The 20,588-nt window shown below is 39.0% G+C and overlaps 1 protein-coding gene across 3 annotated transcripts in view; it reads right to left on the bottom strand.

Moving 5' to 3' along the window:
- Positions 1-20,588, bottom strand: part of pitpnm3 (PITPNM family member 3) — a 111,543-nt gene that overhangs the window by 34,766 nt on the left and 56,189 nt on the right. For all 3 annotated transcript variants that reach the window (XM_041995176.1, XM_041995177.1, XM_041995178.1), the window contains 2 exons: positions 10,371-10,441; positions 10,026-10,246 (listed from right to left, as the gene is read on the bottom strand). In XM_041995176.1, coding sequence (XP_041851110.1) covers positions 10,026-10,246; positions 10,371-10,441 — 292 coding nt within the window. The remainder of the gene's footprint in view (positions 1-10,025; positions 10,247-10,370; positions 10,442-20,588) is intronic.

Below are 20,588 nucleotides of genomic sequence, written 5' to 3'. Positions count from 1 at the left end.
CTTATTTTGAGCTATAAAAGTATCAATCTTAAATCAGCTGTAAGTTTGATCTTTTCTTTTGAACACATCTTACCTGTGAGTAGCATGTTCATATTTCCAAAGACCCTGTCAGACTCAGTGGCGTTTAAGGACAGTGTAATTATGCAGCACTTTTCTATACTAGGAGATGTACTGAAGTCTTCCTTGAAGTTTTATGTTAATTCACTGATGAGGAGATCCATTATCGGCAGCAAGGAGAAGATAAAGCCAAGTGAGCCGATTAAACTTTGAATCAGCCTCATCTCATGCAGCATGACCTTGAAATTTAATCTATTATGCTGCCTTGCCACCCTCTTGCCTCTCACCTTATAATGGCAAACTGAGAAACTCTGAAGTCTGTCAGATTTCTGCTTAATTGCTGCCCTGTTTCATAATGGCTAAGCTCAGCACTGCACAATTTCTCTGTAATTAACATGAATAGCAATGATATTCCGTAGAGTTTCTCCTATGACCTGGTGTCCACATAAGTGGATTTTTGGTTTTCTGCACCATAATACTGAAGTCTGTGTAACTGGAACCTGTTGTACACAAGTGTGGACATGTATACTGCTAACTGGTGGTGTCAGAAGAGAAAAACACCCAATAAACTAATTTCAAGATGGTGGCAAACACCTCTGAAAAGTCAGGCAGACACACCCAACCAAATGTCAACAAGATAAAAAAAAATCCCATAAAATGTACTTATTGATTCTAGTTCCGTCATGCATATTAATCTTGTTTGATCAATGTATTAATAGTGATATGTATAAAAATGTTAGCTCAATATTAGCATAAAGAATGAGTGAAAATGTAGTTTGGATAGTTTCTTTTAGAAAACATTAGTTTACAACATATAATGCATGTGCAAAGCTGGATTTATACTCTACGTAAGATAGGTTACGCCATCACTGCTGTAGGCTCCGTGCAGGTCAACGGAGTCTTGATAGGCACCACTTTGAAACCTGACATGTATCCCTGCTACAATGCATGGTTACGTGGAGGCACTCTTTTGTGATTTGTCAGTTTATGATTACATGTTTCCGCATTTCTGGATCTTCTTGTGGAATTTGTACAATAACCACAATATTTTTTAAAAACGTCACATAATATATTTATTTCTTCGTTTGCCTCCATGAGCTTGTGAAGACACTGCACCATGTCGGCCTCTGTTGTTCTAAAACAGAAAATGCCTGCCAGATCTGAAATTAATCATCATAAAACTCTGTCCTATGGAGTTCACCGGCTGATACCAGCCTTAGCGCCACCTTCAGATTCGGAAGAGAAACTGCAACATGAGGAAATTTCACCAGCGTCAGCTACACACAGAAGTATAAATCCAGCATAACAGGTAACTTTACATTGATTTTTATGTTCTTTTTCTCATGAAAATCTATTTATTTAGTATTTTACTCTGTCACAGGCGCTTGAACTAGTGCTGGGGGTGGTGTTCTGGACAACTCAGGAGTAGAGTTGTCCAACTCAAAAGGTGCTCTCACACACTGATAACCTCATGGAAAATGCTGATTACCATCCTCCACAACAGGAAACAAGCAGGAGTGAAGAGAGTGGTCGGAATGAAGACCCCATTCCACAGCCCACTAAGGCCAAACATCTCAGTGGGGAAACTGATGGTGAGCCTGTTGTTATGTACTGTGTACTATGTACTGAACTAACACCATGACCAGGATTTCAAAGACAGCCAAAGCAAGATACTGGAATTCCTTATGTGATATGTCTGGATCCATGTATTAGTGCATGCATAAACTTGCTCAGTTGACCCCAAGTCTAGTCCAGTTTGAACCTGAGGAGGAAACTGAGCAGGACAGAGAAGGCTGGACTTCACTGAACTATTTTAACTAGTATATTAATAAAGATTTGATGAAACTGATTGTATACTGCTCCAATGCTACAGCACTAGCTGTAGTGGGTACCCACTGAACACATTGTGAACACCTGCAAAAGACTCCTGAGAATGTAATTGGTCTCTCAGTCTATTTCAGTAGAATTCACAATCATGGGGAAGGTTGCTGACCTGACAGTTAACCAGAAAACCATCACTGACATCCTCCACAAGGAGGGAAAGCCTCAAAAGGTAACTGCAAAAGAAGCTGCATCAAAGCACATCAATAAAAATTTGAGTGGAATGGAAAAGTGTGGAAGAAAAAGGTAAAACAACCAGCAGGGATGACCACAGCCTGAGGAGGAAAATACCATTTAAAAATATGGGGGAGCTTCACAAGGAGTGGGCTGAAGTAAGTGCTTCAAAAGCCACCCCACACAGATGGATCCTGGACATGGAGTTTAAATGTTGTATTCCTCTTGTCAAGCTGCTACTGAACAAAACACAATGTTAGAAGCTTCTTACCTGGGCTGAAGAAAAGATGAACTGGTCTGTTGAGCAGTGGTCCAAAGTGCTCTTTTCTGATGTGAGCAAATTTTGCTTCTCATTTGGAAATTAAGTCCCAGAGTCTGGAGGAAGAATGGAGAGGCAACAATCCAAGACACAAGACCAGCGTGACGCTTCCACAGTCTGTGTTGATTTGGGAGCCATGTCATCTGCCGGTGTTGGTCCACTGTTCTTATTAGTCTAGAGTCAATGCAGCCATCTACCAGGAGATTTTAGAGCACTTCATGCTTCCTTTGGCAGAAAAGCCTTTTGGTGATGACGACTTTATTTTCTAACTGGACTAGGCACCTGCGCACACTGCCAGAAGAACCAAAACCTGGTTTAATGACCAAGGGATCACTGTGCTTGACTGGCAAGCAAAAGCCCTGTTTCCACTGATAGGTGCAGGCCAGGTCGGGACGCATTTTTTTGTGTTTCCACATGCAAAAACTAGAAAGGGTGCCCTAATATCCGACCCAAACTGTCCTACTTTGCTGGGACCCTTCCGATGGGATACCAAGCTAACCAACCTGACCTGAAAGCATGGAGTTTGACACACCAATCCGTTGACTGGTTAAGAAAAAAAAATCACTTCCTGTTCGACCTGACATAAAAACAAAGCAGGAGCGGCTTCTTGTTTAGAGCAACAGATTTTCTTTTTGTTAATTAAATATCCATTTAAAATGGCATTAAGAAATACCGCCAAGAAGAAAGAAAACAGTGTTAGTTAACCGTTATTTTCCTCCTTTGTTTCTGAGTCATGTTTTGGTTATACTTTAAGGGAGGTGTGCTGCAATAGTGTCATGCTAATCTGTAGCCAAGGAATCTATCGCTATCTGACTGATGTTCCGCCTCTCAGGTAAGGTTACAGTTGGCTGTGGAAATGCAACGAGGTTAAAGTTAGCAAAACATATCTGCACTCCAGAGACACAACCTAAGCTTGGGTCTTAGGGGGTTAATATAAGTTCTGCACAATGACTCATTAACTTGAGTCAGGTGTGTTGGAGCAGGGATGCATTAAAACCTGGGACAGCAGTCCTCATAGAAATGAAGTGAGTAGCCCTGGTCTGCAATAACTAGTGGCATACCCCAAGCCACCACTGTCCACAATAATGAGCCCCCTGCCACACTAAACTAAGGTTAGTCACTGTGGAGACAGAAAAATGGATTTCTGGATAGAAAGTAGATTGTGTAAAATGACACCGTATCAGATGAAAAAGTCATCCATTATACCTTCTCTCCTGCTGCTTTGGAGGAAACTCTTGATAAATTAAATGTTTCCTTGTTTTCAAACTGTGTCAGTGGTGGTTTGTTGGCTGCAGAAGAAATCAATTTAGGTCTCATTCTCCCTGTTGCTGTTAAATGGACGTGTTATGCTGGCGTAATACACATTCAGTGCTTTTCCTGAAACTGTTTCTGTGTGGGATGCATTTGTGGAACTGTTTATATATTCTAGATGTGTTTTTTTGACACCCAGCTCATTGCCAGGTCTGCAAGGTAAGATCATTAGCAGACAGAGCTACTGTAATAATGAACCCTCGGCACCCCTTATGCCTTCTCCACACACACAGCATCAAGGGCAACACAAGCAGAAAATCGTGTTCATTCTCTAAGGAAGCCTCCTACAGCACATAGGGAAATATCAAGCAATGAGTCCATTTTGTCTTTTAGGTGCTAAGATGTTTTGCCACCTCCAGTCGGAGGTGTAATTTTTCAGCAAAGCTGTTACCCACAATGAGAGCAAATTATCCTCACCCTTTGACTGGCTGGCTATTTCGCAGATGTTTATGTTGGCTCACATAAACGAGTTGCCACACACCCACAAGTCCAACACTGTCATTAGAGCACACAGTGTTAACTGACAAAAGAGTAGCTGAATCACTGTTGTGTGTTGATGTGTGGGTATGCAAGAGCCATGTGGGGGAAAATATAGAGATTTTATAGTCATCAGTCCAGTATATAAATTAGGAAAAGCCCTTTAAAGATAAACAGAATTTACTGTTGATGTACTGTATAAGTTGGCTTACAGATAACAAGGCAATCCAGAGCCTGAAAACATCTACATCTACTTTTTATTAAGAAACATGGCAATGACAAAAGCTCTCATGTGTGTATTGGAAGGTACAATAATAGTAAGAGATCACAGAAGTTTATCCTTGCGCGGAGTAGTACGCAGCTTAATCACTACTCTGCTCTATGCTTCTCACGTGAGAGTAAAGTACTTGCTGGAAGCCTGTCTGATGCACAGATTCCTTTCATTCTATCCAGTCATTAAATTAATGCAATAACTTCCTCTGCAATGGACTGGTGACCTGTCCAGTGTATACCCTCCCTCTCACCTGCTAAACGCTGGGTTAGGCTCCAGCTTCCCCACAACCCTTAATGGACAAAGCGATATAAATAATGGATAGATGGATGGAATAACTTCCTGCTTCCTGTGAATGTCAGAGAGTTCATTGCTTACAAACTGTAAGTTTTTCTCCTTCTGGTGAAAATATTCCTGCTGTATCTCTGTCTGGAGGCTTTTATCAGGTTGTTGATTTAGTAATTAGCTTACATGTAGCCACAGGTGTATATGTGGTTCATGGAGACTTTAGTAGGCTATTGTCAGGCACATTATTAATAAAATTCATTCTCAGAGTGAACTGTTGAAACAGTTATGGTGGACGTGGGGAGTATTTTCCGACATTCTTTCTGTGTTGGCATCAGGCCATGCATGAGCAGAGAGCAGAGAATTGATATAATTGATATAAATAAAATCTTATCAATTTCCACCATAATCAGAATTGTTCTCCGTGTTAGGCAAAAGTAGAAATGTAATAAAAAAAAAAGAATTCAGAAATTGAAAGAAAACAAAAGGACATGTTTTATTCAAGGAATATATTCGGGGAGTAAAAATTTCCTTTAACAAATACAGAAAAAAAATCGCAGTCACATCTAGCAATGCAACTTTATTGAAATACTTTGTATTTAGGACATCACCTATTCTCTTTACTAAAACTGCATTAAGTTATTAAGCTTTTTGCAGGTAAAGCCTTTTTTTTCCAGTATAGTTCACAAGTTCTGAAAAACACTGTTAAATTCATTTCTGTATGTAAGCCTGGACAAACATTATGATATTGAGATCAGGAGGCAAGAGGCAAGTTTGGATATGGAGAAAAATTTACTCTGTGTGTGTGTAATACATGGTTTGTAAACTCTGAACGATTTTGTGCGTAACTTGGAGTACTTGCAAATGTATGTTCAAATGCACATACAATTGTGTGTGTGTTTGTGTGCAATAGAAATTATGCAAACAAAATAAACGTGCATATGCACTTATTAAGAAAATGCACAAACCTTAAAATTTAACACACAATATGTCTTGTGGGGGGGGGGGGGGGGGGGGGGGGGGGGGGGGTTAGTTGTAGCCGTCCCTGGACTTCTGGGGCCTGTGTTCCTTGGCCACGAGGTGCACTGGCTGGGGCCTTCCTCTGCTGCCCTCTGGGCGGTTGTGTGGTTGTACCTGTGGGGGCTGGCTAGGATACGTGCTCTGGGATGGCGACTGGTCTCCCGGGACCAGTGGTCCCCTGGGCTGACTCTGGTCTTTGTGCTGGCCTGGTCACATTTGCACAATCACTGATCACTATTCATACCTGATATTTTACCCCCACATTCAATAACCTACATGGTATCGTCCTATGGGTTTAATCACCAACAACTACTTGGTTTCTAGAAAAATAGGTTGTATTTACCTTACAGGTGTAGCAGCTGGTTGTCTGTTATTTCATTATTTATTTATTGATTTATTTATTTATTTATTGCCTGCTAAGATGAACAGCTGATTCTGTTACTTTATATCTGGTGTATCCTTGTCTTATTTTTTTTCTTCATACTTTTTCTTTTTCGTTCACTTTCTTTCGCATTACTTTCTCCTGTTCTGCATTTATTAATTTTGTGTGTTTAATTATAGGTATTTGTTTGTGCATTTGAGCATACGTTTTGCGAGAACCCAAAGTTACACACAAAATAGTTTACACTGTTTACAAACCATGTATTACACACACACACACACACAATGATGCTGAGTTGAGTTTGTCTCCATATTTGGAGGTCATAGCAACTGTCACAAGACTGTGATCCTCTTGTGACAGCAGAAATTTTGTTATTGCTTTTTCTCTGTTGTTTAAATCATGCATACCATGTGATGGCTAAGGCTTCAAATGCCTTCCAATTTTGCACAATATTACATATCACAATTCATAATAATAATAATAATAATAATGGATTAGATTTATATAGAGCTTTTCAAGGCACCCAAAGCGCTTTACATTGTGTGTATCCATTATTCATCCACTCCTCACTCATACCTGGTGATGGTAAGCTACGTGTGTAGCCACAGCTGCCCTGGGGCAAGCTGACGGAAACGTGGCTGCCAGTCTGCGCCTACGGCCTCTCCGACCATCACCGAACATTCATCCACACATTCATACACCAGCGATGCCAACACTGGAGGCAGGGAGGGTTAAGTGTCTTGCCCAAGGACACAACGACAGATGACTGCGGGAGCGGGAATCGAACCGCCGACCTTCCGATCATTGGACGACCTGCTCTACCGCCTGAGCCACTGCAGGTAGTCTACTGAGTTTTGGAGAACATGGAAATGATTAAAAGTACTAAATTGCTGTCTTAATTGTTCACTTACATTTATAAAGGCAATTTTAATTAAGTCAACACTTTATTTGAGACTAAATGAAAACACTAATTACAATAACACTAAAGCAGCAGTTTAAGGATATAACAACGTAGGCCAAAATTTCAAAAGGAAATGTCTGCTCTCAAATAAATCCTAATATTCAAGATTTAATATCTTAATTTTCATTATGCAAGCATAACAAAATGTAGCACAACAAAGCATATCAGCTGGAAACAAAATAGTGAAATAAATTAATTAAACAGACATAAACCTGATAGTACATTTAAAGTGTTCCTTTAAACAATCGATGCAACAATGCATTTATAATCTATTTAAATTTTCCTAAAAGACCATCTTCTGTGTCACAGTTTTGCTTATATGAAAAGGAGTCTTTTCAGGAAAATGTCATGAATGCTTTAATTAAAATGGTTTGTGTGCACATGCATACATGAAGAGAAAATGAAGATGTGGCAGCAACTCACTCCTGCCTGAGTTCAGTGGGAGTTTGTTGTTCTAAATATTTCATCTCTGGATGTGCTAGAAGCCAAGCTCACATCAAGCTGCTGAGCAGCAACACAATTCAAATCTCTTTACACTTGTCTTGCTGCCAGCCACTTCATCCCCGCTAACATCAACCACACACCAAATGCCTCGACTGGACTTCCAAATACATTCTGTCAGCTGCAGTTAGTGGCATTTCAGATAAAAACATCCTTAGCATATAATTGGAGTGCAGTAAAAACTAATTAATGCTGTCAGAGATAAAACCGGTGACCACTGGGACATGTGACACTAAATGTTAAATTAAATAATTTGTTACATATAAACAAGACCAAGACTAAAAAAATAAAAGGAGAGAGGGAGTAAGAAAGAGAGAGAAAACCGATGACATCTTTTTACCTCCTGTCACAAAATATCCTCCAGCCACAAAGAGAATTTCTGTACAGAGATAATTACATAAAACCCTATCTGTGAGTTGTAATGACCAAATTAATTAGACAAACTGATCACTGCACACGTGGCCTCAAGATCAGATAAAAACTATAATGTAATTTAGCCATTCATGTTGTACCCAAAGGAGAAGCCCTCTGACCATTAAAAACAACAGTATTCAAAAAAGGTTAGAGTTTAATATTCCACATGCTTTCCAGGGCTGAGAAATCATTCCAGCTCATTTATTAACATTGCATTGTTTGGGGGCTTTTGGTTCATGTATTTTCTCAATTAACCTTCACTACTTTTATCATCCTAGCAAAGCCGCTGAGGCTTACAGGCATGATCTGTCATGCAAGTAAAACTTCTAGTGCCTCTTTAAAGATTAACAGCTTATATCATTCGAGACTATTTAAGAAAAAAATATATATCCAAGGGGGGGAGAAAAATCACATTGCACACAACTGTGTAATACATCTTAAGAAGACCAACTAAATGGAGTCTAGTGGAAATATAACTGAGAAGTATGGTTGGTAGAATACAATCTGACTACAAGAAACAGCTCATCTTTGTGAAATACAATCACTGACTTAGCTGACTGACTCCAATCATATTCATACAACAAAGCCTGTATAATTTTGCTCCACTCACTAACACCACCTCCTTAACTGCTAATATTTTGTTTCATGGCTTTAGCTCAGATTGGCATGGTTGTCAAGTGGGATTTGGTCCCATCACTGAGTGCAAGTTGATGCTTGGACTCTGGGAGAACTCCTTCAAAGAGCAGAGCTTTTCAAACACACGTACATGGATGGTCATTGGCCATAAATGATCATCTAATTACCTGACAGGGCAAGTGTTAGAAAAGACTCAAATAAATACTTCTCAAAAAGCCATTGACCCTGTTCTAGTCCTAACTTTCATGGGCACTTACATCTTAGGTGACAGTGACATGATTCTTCTTGTTTTATTTTTCTGTTTGGATCATATATGCTTGTTTAATAAAGTGCAGTTGTAATATATTTTTTTCACAGAGTGAAATTCACATGCCACAAAAAAGTACAATAGACCAGTGAAGAAATCTAATGCTTAGACATGCACTTGTTGTGTCATGTCACCTCAATAACCATCAATTTATTCCACAGACAGTTCTCAGACTTATATTTTTCCTTAAATAACATGTCACATTGTCATAGAAATTCAGAAAAAACCTTCGAGTTGTGCTCTGGTTGTGTAAAATATTGTGTAAAAATAACTTTACATCAGATTTTAGCCTGTTAAACATGGGATGTGAAAACAGATTCTCATTAGCATACACAGTAATGAGTATAGCTGTCAACTCCAGAAAATGCTTTTTTTTAGTACTTGGAATCTGTTTGTTTCTAATGAATTGATCTTACTCCAAAATACAACCCAATAATACTGTGTGTGTGTATGCTTAATATAATACCATGCAGATCTCATTAAGACACAATACTTAAGTTGTTGTAAAGATCAGTGGAAAAGGTGCATGTCTAAAGGTGGCTAGCATTAGCACGAGTTTTGCTTTGGTAGCACAAAACAGACTGCTATCTCCTGCCAAATGTGTGAGAGGTGGGAACTTTGCTCTAACACTAGGAGCCAACTCTTCACACTGTCTTCCCTTTGGTCTGTCACATTTTAACTGAGGTTAAGCTGTTTATCATAGCTGGCTCCAGCTACATTGTCTAGGTTGTTCTCTCATTGTAGTTGTAAAACAACTAATCTGATAGCTTGTGTTCTCAAATAATATTTCACTGACAGCTGTAATACACAGGTGTAGCAAAAGAGGGGGAACTCTTTTGGAGGCAGTAGTACATGATTTAGGTAATTTTGACAGATTTCAGATAATTCAGGAAGCTGCTTTACTGGTATTCTTTTTTATTTTTCATCCAGATATAAAGAAATTTTAATTAAAACACCTCTGGATTTTATCCAGTTATGACACACCTGAAATGTCAAGCATAAACTCTACGTTTTGGCAAGGGCACTTACTTAGACACCAGGGAAAAGGCTTCAGCACACACGGCCGGACATGCCACCAGCTTGATCATCACGTGCTGTGCCGCAGCCTGAAAATGCGCCCGTGTAACCTTCTCTAGCACTGAGGCCAATGTGGCCACGTCCCCGGCCTTTGTACTGGGGTCTCCGCCTGCTGTGTCCAAGATGTTTCCCCCGTGCACAACAAGCAACAGCACATGGGTTTTACATTTCCGCTACAAAAGGGAAAATGTTTAAAATGAGATATTTAAAAGCAGACTACATGGGAAAAGCAGAAAAAGAAGGAGCATTTTGAGACAACAATAGAGCTTTATAGGAGGACATTAACCAGGCTCCTACCTCTGCATCCTCCAGACCTTCAATGCTGCTCTGAGGGGGACAGCGTGGACCTCTCAGCTGGTACAGACCCTCTGCATTAGATGAGTAAAGTATAGAAGAAGGAGGTGGCGAGAAGAAAACGAAAGATGCTGAAAAACGGGGTCACTGCAGGAGCTACTTCACCCAGACACGCCAACAAGGGAAACATAAATGGATATCGATCAGTGAATATGGTCAATATTACTAATGCCTCTTCATCTCTCTTCATACCAGCTCCAAACTGTGCGATGGCTTTATGTACCCTCCGGCTAAAATGAAATAACCATGAGATTCAGTCAGTGCAGGCAGTAAACAGCAGGAGCATGGCTGTTTCTGTGCTGCAGCATCTATAGACTTCACATGTAATTAGATTTTGGCTTCTCTGAAGAATATTTATAGACAGACAAAAGATTTTTTTCATGACATCTAAAGAGTGTTTCCCGCTCTGTGTGGTGCAGCATTTCACAGGAACATGGCCAAACTCATTAGCCTCTCAGGAGGCCTTTGCATGCTGTGTCGTCTTATTCCTGAACTCTTTCCTGTCTCCCTTTCTTTTTTTCTCTCTTCAGGCTTAAGACATGGCTCTGAGCTTGCTGGCTCGTTGTTTATTTGGTCTCCTGGTCTGGGACCGACTGTCATGGGAGGCTCTCACAGACTCGTTCGCTGTCGGCATTCCCACCACACAGCCTGCCCCCAGTTGCTGGCTTGTCTAGAACAGAACAGCTCACACAAGGGACTTGGCACACTGCACTATTTTTGGTTACAAGATAACAGAAAATCAATGAAGGGAAATTCTCTTTTTTTTCTGTAATACTACAGGGAGGGGAAGTTTTGCCAAAAACCATGAAGTATTTTTGTGAGCAAACACTGCAGCAGAGTGAAAACAATCTTACACGGGACCAACACAGGTGGCTGTTCGTATTATACATTACATATTCTGGGATGAAATCATCCGGAGACAGTTTGCTAGTTTGTGCTGTTTGACTGACAGGCAGTGTCATTGGTACAAAGTTTGCTGTCATGTCAATCTAGACTCAAAATATCTCAAATTCAAGTCCCAAATTGTTTATTCCCGACTTTCCTGATTCAAGAACATTTTTTAAGCTGACGTTACTTCAAGGCTTTAAAAAAATCATTAACAAACACAGATTCATCCGCATACACAATCATTCAAAACAATGTCAGCATCTGGTAAACACATCTGTTACTTCAGCACTATTGTAACTTCTGGATATCACAAACTTAATAAAAAGGGACCAATATAAGAGCAGCAAACTGCAAATCCAAGACAATGGATCTACAACATCCACCGTAAAACACACCTGGAGAGATTCGTCAATCTAATACGAAAGCTTAATGTTAGCATCTGTGTTTTTAAAAACAGGCTTTAAAAAATCATTAAGATTTTTCTGATGCACTAGTGCAAGCATCATTAACTGTGCACCTCTTAAGCCACTGTCCTGCAAATTTTACATTTTGACTTGCTGCAATACACCTGAGTCAAATTATTAATGGGTCATTCAGAGGCTTGTGCAGAACTTGAGAACATGTTCATTTGAATCAGGTGTGTTGCAGCAAAGAAATGTCAAACATATTGGCCCTCCTCTCTACATTCAGGAAAAAAAAAATGCTATGAACTTCAGTATTATTTTTGAAAGTTTCTTTGTAGGTCCAGATGGATTTCTGTACACATTAAAACTCTTGGATAAGTTATTTTAGAGCATATTTACTTATCTGAATAAAATTTCCATGTTCATCTACAGGTATTCTGAATTCAGTGAAGCAAAGACATTGTCCAGAGGGACAGAGCATGTGTCAGTTTAAGCTAAAAATCAGTACAAATTTAAAGTTCTTAGTCTATTATAATGCAATCCTTTAAGCAGACCAGACAACAAGCACAGCCTGACAGATTACTCATTACAATGAAAAGTGACTTGTGACTTGACTTGGACTTACAAAAAAAGGACTTGTGAACATCTCTGCGGTGAGACCATTTAAGAAATCTAAGTTTGACCACAGTTACAAAAGCACAAGCGCCTGAAATGTGCATAACATGAAAAACAACCAGAGAAATATAATTATTTTGGAGCAGCACCTCAAAGCAGAGAACTGAAAGGTTTCATTACAAGCTCACAGAATTCTCATGATTGACTGCCATTATTTATTTTTCTGAGAGATTAAAGAAAACACTGCAGTTATATAGAATTTAATCTATGCTTTTAAGTACTTATGCTTAAATGATGCATAAAATATCATTAACATTACTGTAATTTAGGCTTTTTTTTCAACATTTTATCTCACTTAAATAATGATTTTGATAACATGATCATCCATGTACAGCCTTTTGAATAGTAATGCAGTTTTATTACCTAAAACCATTCAGACTTTAAGAAGCCAAAAGATGCTCAATACAATGTACAGAATCACAGTACCAAAAAAGTATATAATGGATTTGCAGATATGCCTGAGAAAAATTGCTTTTACACACATATTTATTTTACATGTGCTCAGAAGTCAAAACACCCATTAACACCAACATATAATCTTCACCTCACATCTGATGATGCGTCCATGTGTCTGAGGAAGAGGTGACTCAATGTCACTGACTACTGATGATAAGGAAAACACATGAAAACAAAAAGGGACTATAAAGGTAAATTTGTTCTGTTCTGTGGCATTTTCACCTCCTTTTAAAACTTCCAAAGCTGGGAACTCCTCCTGTCAACATTTTAAAACTGTGAAACAATTTGAAAAACTGTCCTAATATATTTTAGATTGTTTCTGTGCTTTTTGAAATGCAGCAATTTCTTAAAGAAATGTTAATTTTTTCATTTATTTATACCTCAGATTATAGCACTGCCTCAAAAGCCTGTGCAGTAGAGGCTGCACATTACAGTACAGTATGCAGAAACTATGACGGATGCAGCACTTTGTCCAGTATTCCTCACACCTTGATCCTCCCATTCTTGTGGAACAAGGTAAATCTGAACTTATCAGACCCTGTTACCATTTTCCATTGCCTCAGACTATAATATTTATTCTCTCTACTAAATTTAAGCCATTTTTTTCCTTATGATTAGTCTCACTCATAAGCAATGATCAGCAGACAGCTTGTCCAGAACGCTGCTGCTCGAGTCCTCACCAAGACCAAGACAGTGAAACTCCAGTCCTCAAATCTTTACACTGGCTTCCTGTCTGTCAAATAATTATCATCAAAATCTTATTAGTTTAAAAAGCACTGAGTTTTTCAGGACCAAAATACATCCTGGATCTTCTGGTTCATTATGAATCCCTCAGGGTCAAATTTTTCTGTTCTCTTTTAACTAAACCTTGCCTTGCCTAAGTATTTTTATTTATTTATTTATTGCTTGTGGCAAGGCTGCACAGCTATTTGATTCCATTACCTTGAGGTCCAGTCACATTGTGGGTCTTAAAATGGTCTTAATTTCAGAATTAAACCTTACCATAAGGTTTATTGCTTATGTAGACTTTTGGTTTAATTAGATTTTTCTGAATTTTTAAGTGAAGTCCTTCCAGGATAATTCATAATCTTCATCTGAGCATTTTTCCTTGAAGATGATGGTTCACTACTAACTTTCTAAGTTTTAAATATATTTTGAGGGAAACAGTCTATTGGTTTGTTGACCTTTTTACCGACACATTCAGAAGTTAGGCACTGCATCATTTAGGGTTAAATAACTTATTGCTAGTTGAAATATTTCCTTTCACTGCATCAGTCATTTACTGAGTTAAACCCGAAATACTGACAATGCAGTTTCAACATCAATCATATTAAATAAGAACAGGATATTCAACAACAACCTCAAGCAATCACAGCCAAGACCAAAAGCTCTACATCTCTATCACAGCACTGTACCAGAAAATAAAGCGGCTGGCAATCTGATGGAAACAGCTGCATTCAGCAGATTGTAGGAAGACACAAGAAAAAGCAGAGCTTCAGTCATCTTATCATTTGTGAAAGTAGCACACATGCTGAGCTGCTCCTGAATTCAATGTCAAGTGAGACATTTCTCTGATACTGGAGCAAACTGACAAAATTATATTTCTGTTGGCAAAGTCATCGGTATAAACTGCCTTCCTGTGGTTAGAGTCAAACCTGCATTTTTTGTTTGTTTTCCCCTCTGCAGCAGATTGTGCGGCTGAAGGAAGAGTCTAACAATCCATCTGGGTCTCTGTTTTCATTCATTGTATTCCTTTGCTAATTCTTAGTGGTATTTTGCAGATCTCTCTCCAATAATTTTCTCCTAACAAAATGACCTGGCCTCAAAAGCACCCTGAAAGAAAGCTGACTGCCCTAGTTCAGTGGCACCATGACCATTTCCAGTGGCTTAAAGCCCAGTCAGGCGAGCATGTTGGTGTTTCTGTGGTTGCACAGGAGTCTTAGATATTTCATGACTCATCTATGAGAGTGAAGAAGCGAAAATTGATCCCAGAGAGTGAGTTATGAAGATGAAAAGGCTTTACGGAAAAGTCTACTAGACCTTAATGAGGAAGGATGAAATATTGGTCCTCCTCGTGTATCTTTCTGTCAAAGACTATGATTTAAAATGTCACTATCTCATGAAAACATTGCATCTTTTTTCCCTCACATGCAGTGTTTGGGTTTGCTGTTTGTTGCTTAGTGAATCTTCTCATGAGGTCTAAGCACTTCCACCACACTTACACATCTATCACCTTCAACTGAGCAGATGGAGAGAAAGACAAGCACAGCAGGATGAGAGCAACAGGCAAAAGACTGCATTTGTCAGAAGGAAGACTAAAATTAATATCTTCACATAGATGGCAACATGACAAAATGCCCTCCAAGTTTCCTGGCCGCTGAAGTGTGAAACAACTCATTACAGAGCTGTAATATCATGGTGAATTATCTGTGGTGCCGAGAGGATGTGTACAGGAAAAAGCACCATTGTCTTCTTGACAATGTTTTCTGCCCCCAAATTAAGCAGGACAAGCTACAGTTGTCCTTTACAATACTAAATATATTGCTATCAAATGGCCAGTGCATATTTTATGTGTGCATAGGAGTTGACACAATTGAGTTTGGCAAAGAATAACATTTAAAAAAAAAATATGTTTCCTTTTGATAAATAAAGAATAACATACAGATCTATTAGATGGTGTTTTCTGCTTAATGGGGCTGAGGTAACTGACAAGTTGATGGACTCTTCTACTTAAAGATTGCAGGTCTTTCTACTTGTGGAGATCTTGTAAAATGCTTGCTAGCCTTCAGTCTTCTGTAGATTAAAGCGAACTAACCAAAGCCTTTTGCTCTAATGAAAAACATCTGAACCCCGCCCCACCCGGAATTTCCAAATCTGAATTTTCTATCACCTTAATACAATCTGTGATACTTTGTCGAGAGAACTCTTAATATTATTTTTCTTACTATTCAGGAGCTCTTACATAAGGACATATTGGTGCTCTGCCTCTCTCTGTCTTATATTAGCAGGGAAAACCTGAATTTCACCTCATTTGAGTACAGCTGCTTGTTTTAATCAAATTAAAAAAAAAAAAATTTACATTAGTGGTTATAGATTCCTTTTATAAACTCTAACATTTTTATTCTTGTATTTACAGCTCCCAGATTTTCTAACATGCTCTCGGTCATCACATTGTAGATGACTCAGGTCACAAGGTAACTCATTTCTCTGTGGGTCTAAATAAATAAATAAACTAGCTTAATTCTCTCTCTGGAGACTTTAAAATAGATTAAAGACCTTGTTATCAGTCAAACATATTGTTATTTAAATCTTTGGAGACATCTGTTTTCATGAGGTTTCCCTCCAACAACTATTCAGGCAGGCTGCATTGCTTCAGCTGCTCTGTGTCAGTGGATGTGTGTGAAATCTGAGCTGGATGCGTCGCAAAGGAATCTAGGAAATGTGTTTAACACAGTAAATGTGGCAAAAGAGTGTTTTAGCCAATATTAATATCTTCTCTTGCCCTTAAAAAGACATCTTTGTACCTACAGCTACAAAACAGTGAAAGTCAAAAGTACGCAGCTACTAAAAACACAACTTGAATCCAAGACAATTATGAATCGGTAATATTAAATAACCAAAGATTTTTTACTATTAAACTTGGTTCTAAGTTTTTCCACTCTTCTTTGAGAAAGAAATTGTTGCACATACTCAAAAAAAATTTAAAAAAATCTTATAAAGTGTTCAATAATTGAATATAATAGTTTTATAGTGGGCCAATTAGTTTTTATTTAATATATTTGCATATCTGCATGTAAACAGTATTAAGAGCTCTAATAGAAATACACATATTGGGATACACAACACCATAAGAACTAAAGAGCAGACACAAGTAAAAAATAAAGAAAGAGACCTAAAGACCAAAATTATAATGCATCATAAAAAAATAATGAAAGGTTCCCAAATCAATTTAGGTAAGTAAGTCTCCTCTAGTAGAATTTTAATATTATACTTGAGAAGATGCTGGCATAGCCATTATACAACAGTAGAAAGAAGTGCTGTGTGTGTTAGATAGCAACAGGTTAGGATTTTCATTCAGAGGAATTCTGTCTCTTGACTGGATAAACAGCCTCCTCTGACCCCTGGCACAGTGTAGGCATGCTTAACACACTCAGCCATCTGTTCACCACTGCTGACATTAGGGCCTGCTGCGTTGCCCTGCGGTAAAAAGACCCCAGGAGACGTTACTAGCTCCACTGCATGCAAACCTGCTGACCACACACACACAGCTGGATATAAAACACACCCACCTCAAGAGTATATGGTATATAAAGTAAGTGAGTGTGAAATGACGGATGTACGGGGCTTGTCATGCCACGCATGTGTTAATTAATTAATTAACGCAGTTAACACATTATTTTTGACAGACCTAATTCATATATATATATATATATATATATATATGTAAATATATATATAAATATATATACCAATTGGGACACCCATATATATATATATATATGGGTGTCCCAATTGGTAGGGGTTATACTTTCAGCCCTACCCCTTCTAGCTCCGTTTTTAAGGGTTAAGTGGTAAGGGGTAGGGGAAGGGGTAACAAAGAGAAATGGGATTGGGCCTAAATCTCGCTTCCAGTGAGGGTTGGACTCCGCCAAGCCTGCCCTTTGTCTCCGATTCCGTTTATAATTTTTAAAATGGTAAATGGTCTGTACTTATATAGTGCTTTACTGTACCTGGAATGATACCCAAAGTGCTTTACATCATACATCATATTTACCCACTCACACACACACATTTACATTGGGTCTCAGCACTTTGCATGTGATTCTGTGGCTTCATTGGGCCATGATCTTCAGCTCTCACTGGAGCGATTCATAGCTGAGTGTGAAGCGGTTGGGATGAGAATCAGTACCTCCAAATCCGAGACCATGGAGGGATGAAATGGGAGATCGACAGGCAGATCGGTGCGGCGTCTGCAGTGATGCGGACTCTGCATAGGTCTGTCATGGTAAAGAAGGAGCTGAGCCAGTAAGCTCTCAATTTACAGGTTGAAAATGTTAGATAAAATGATTAAGAGACAGGTGTGCCCATTTCTTCCCACAGACAGATATATTGTTCTTATGGTTTCAAAGCCATTTGATTACAATAAACAGTAAACGCTATGCAGACAGGCAGTGATGATTTGACTATGATGTTTGTCCGTGTCTAAGCAGTGAATTAAGAAATGGTAAAGTTGTAAGTAGTGGCGTTACTTTTCAAATGCAGTAACGAGTAATTTCATTACAATTTACAGAAGTAATGAGTACCTAGTAACTAATTACACTGACCTATGGTCATGAGCTGTGGGTAGTGACCGAAAGAATGAGATCACGAATACAAGCGGGTGTAATTAGTTTTCTCCACAGTGTGGCCGGGCTCTCCCTTAGAGATAGGGTGAGAAGTTTGGTGATCCGGGAGGGGCTCAGAGTAGAGTCGCTGCTCCTCCACATCGAGAGGAACCAGATGAGGTGGCTCAGGCATCTGGTCAGGATGCCTCCAGGAAGCCTCCCTGGTGAGGTGTTCCAGGCATGTCCCACTGGGAGGAGGACTTGGGGAAGACCCAGGATATGCTGGACGTACTACATCTCTCGGTTGGCCTGGGAACGCCTTGGGATCCCCCCGGAAGAGCTGGTAAGTGTGGCCAGGGAGAGGGAAGTCTGGGTTTCCCTGCTTAGGCAGCTGCCCACGCGACCCAACTCCGGATAAGCAGCAGAAAATAAACTGATGGATATTTTATGTAATTATTAAAGTTAATAATTTTATCTAAACATTTTTAATGTTTAATGATGGTAAATCAGAACACTTGTAATTATTCATTTTTTGCAGTGTTAGTTTTGCCTTATAAATGGTAAATGGTCCGTATTTATATAGCGCTTTACTGTACCTGGAATGATACCCAAAGCGCTTTACATTATACATTACATTCACCCATTCACACACACATTCACACACTGATGGCGGAAGCTGCCATGCAAGGCGCTCGACCACGACCCATCAGGAGCAATTAGGGGTTTGGTGTCTTGCCCAAGGACACCTCGACATGAACCCGACTTGGCCGAGGATCGAACCGGTAATCTTTGGGTTACGAGACGACCACTCAACCTTGCTGAGCCATGCCGCCCCTTATAACTTCATCTTAGTGATTACAACTTCCTGAATCTGCTGCTGCAAGTCACGAATGTGCTCTCGTGAGACACAGCTCATTCCTTGCGAGTTAACTAACTAACTTGTAAATTGTTGATGTGAGAGCAGAGAAGGGGGGGGGGTCATTGATAGGTGAACCAATCAGAGTGAAGGGTCGGGAGACCTGTCAGCTGTGGTGAAACGAGCTGGGTAAGTTGGTGGTGTTCCCGAGGTATAATCAAAATTTTGACTAATAAGTCATAATTTTATTAAATTATTAAATTAATCATTTTATTAAACATCTTTAATGTTTAATGACGCTAAATCGCTACAGATGTATGTTGTTTCTGCATTATGAACTAGAACATGGTAGAAATGATTTAGAACAAGGGGGTTGTTGTTTTGTGTGTGTGTGTGTTTTGCATCAGTGTGGATCACAGTGATTATAGATAGGTATGGACGGTCATTACTCTAACTCACTTAAAACACCTGTTGTGATGTCTTTGTAGATAAAGAAAGGGTAAGGGAGTCGTATTTTTTCTTGACCACCTTTTAGTCAGTTGCTGTGATTTCTTTTGTTTTCTTTGGATTAAGTTGGAGCATGTTGTACTAAGTTATTTTTCCTTTTTTTAAATAGAAGTTAAAAAAATTTATTTTTGGATCTCAGTGGATTTTCTTGGGATGTTAAGCAAAATAGAAGGCCTGCAGCAACAGTGTGTTGTAATGATGATATATGCCAATACAGAAATCTGTTTTTCTGTCCTACTGCATCATTTTACAGCAGCATTGTGCTTTATGGCACCATGACACACGGCAGCACCTGAGTGAAGGCAAAAGGGGAGTCTAACCCAGTACTAGTAAGGTTGAAATAAAGTGGCTGGTGAGTGTATATGAAGATTAGAAGTGTGATGCTTTGCAAAGGTTTATTTATTTCCATTTTATTCCCCCCTTCGTTTGTGGATTTCCAGGCAGCAACAGCCTTGTTTGGGTGTGATTATCTGTCCTCAGTGTGCAATCACACAGTATTCCTTGTTTCATATCCTGCCAGACAAGCGTGCATGTATACACACAAATGAAGTCTTTCATGCACATGTTAACCACAGATAAACTACTTTCACAGGCAGAACAAACATAGAACACAAATGCAGATGCAAAGGAGCCTCTGTCAACAAACCAAGAGACATAAAAATAAAAGATGAGCTCACTGGTTTCTTTAAGGCCAGTCCATTTTTTTTAATTTATTTATTTTTTTTATCATAGCAATCCTCTGCTTTCATTTTTTTTTTTTTATTTTAATTTTGAAGATGCATTGTTTTTGTCCTCACAGCTTTTAAGCCTCTTTGGCAGCTGTGTTTTCAAAAGATAAAACAAAAACATTAATTTAACAGGAATTAAAAAAAGCAAGAGACTGCTTATGCAACCAGCATGTGTTAAAATGGTTTGACTTTGGGAAAGCAGGGGCAGAAAATAGATGAGTATCACACCGTAAATTGACGTTTTCTATTGCTGTGTGTGTTTCTGAAAAGAGCTACAGGGTGCATGCAAAAAAGCTGTGATGCTCCACAGAAAATGAAAAATT

The sequence above is a fragment of the Melanotaenia boesemani genome, chromosome 9 (genome assembly GCF_017639745.1).
Source record: "Melanotaenia boesemani isolate fMelBoe1 chromosome 9, fMelBoe1.pri, whole genome shotgun sequence".
Taxonomy (NCBI): Eukaryota; Metazoa; Chordata; class Actinopteri; order Atheriniformes; family Melanotaeniidae; genus Melanotaenia; species Melanotaenia boesemani.
The sequence above is the reverse complement of the archived record's forward strand: the minus strand, read 5'-3'. Positions and strand labels throughout refer to the sequence as shown.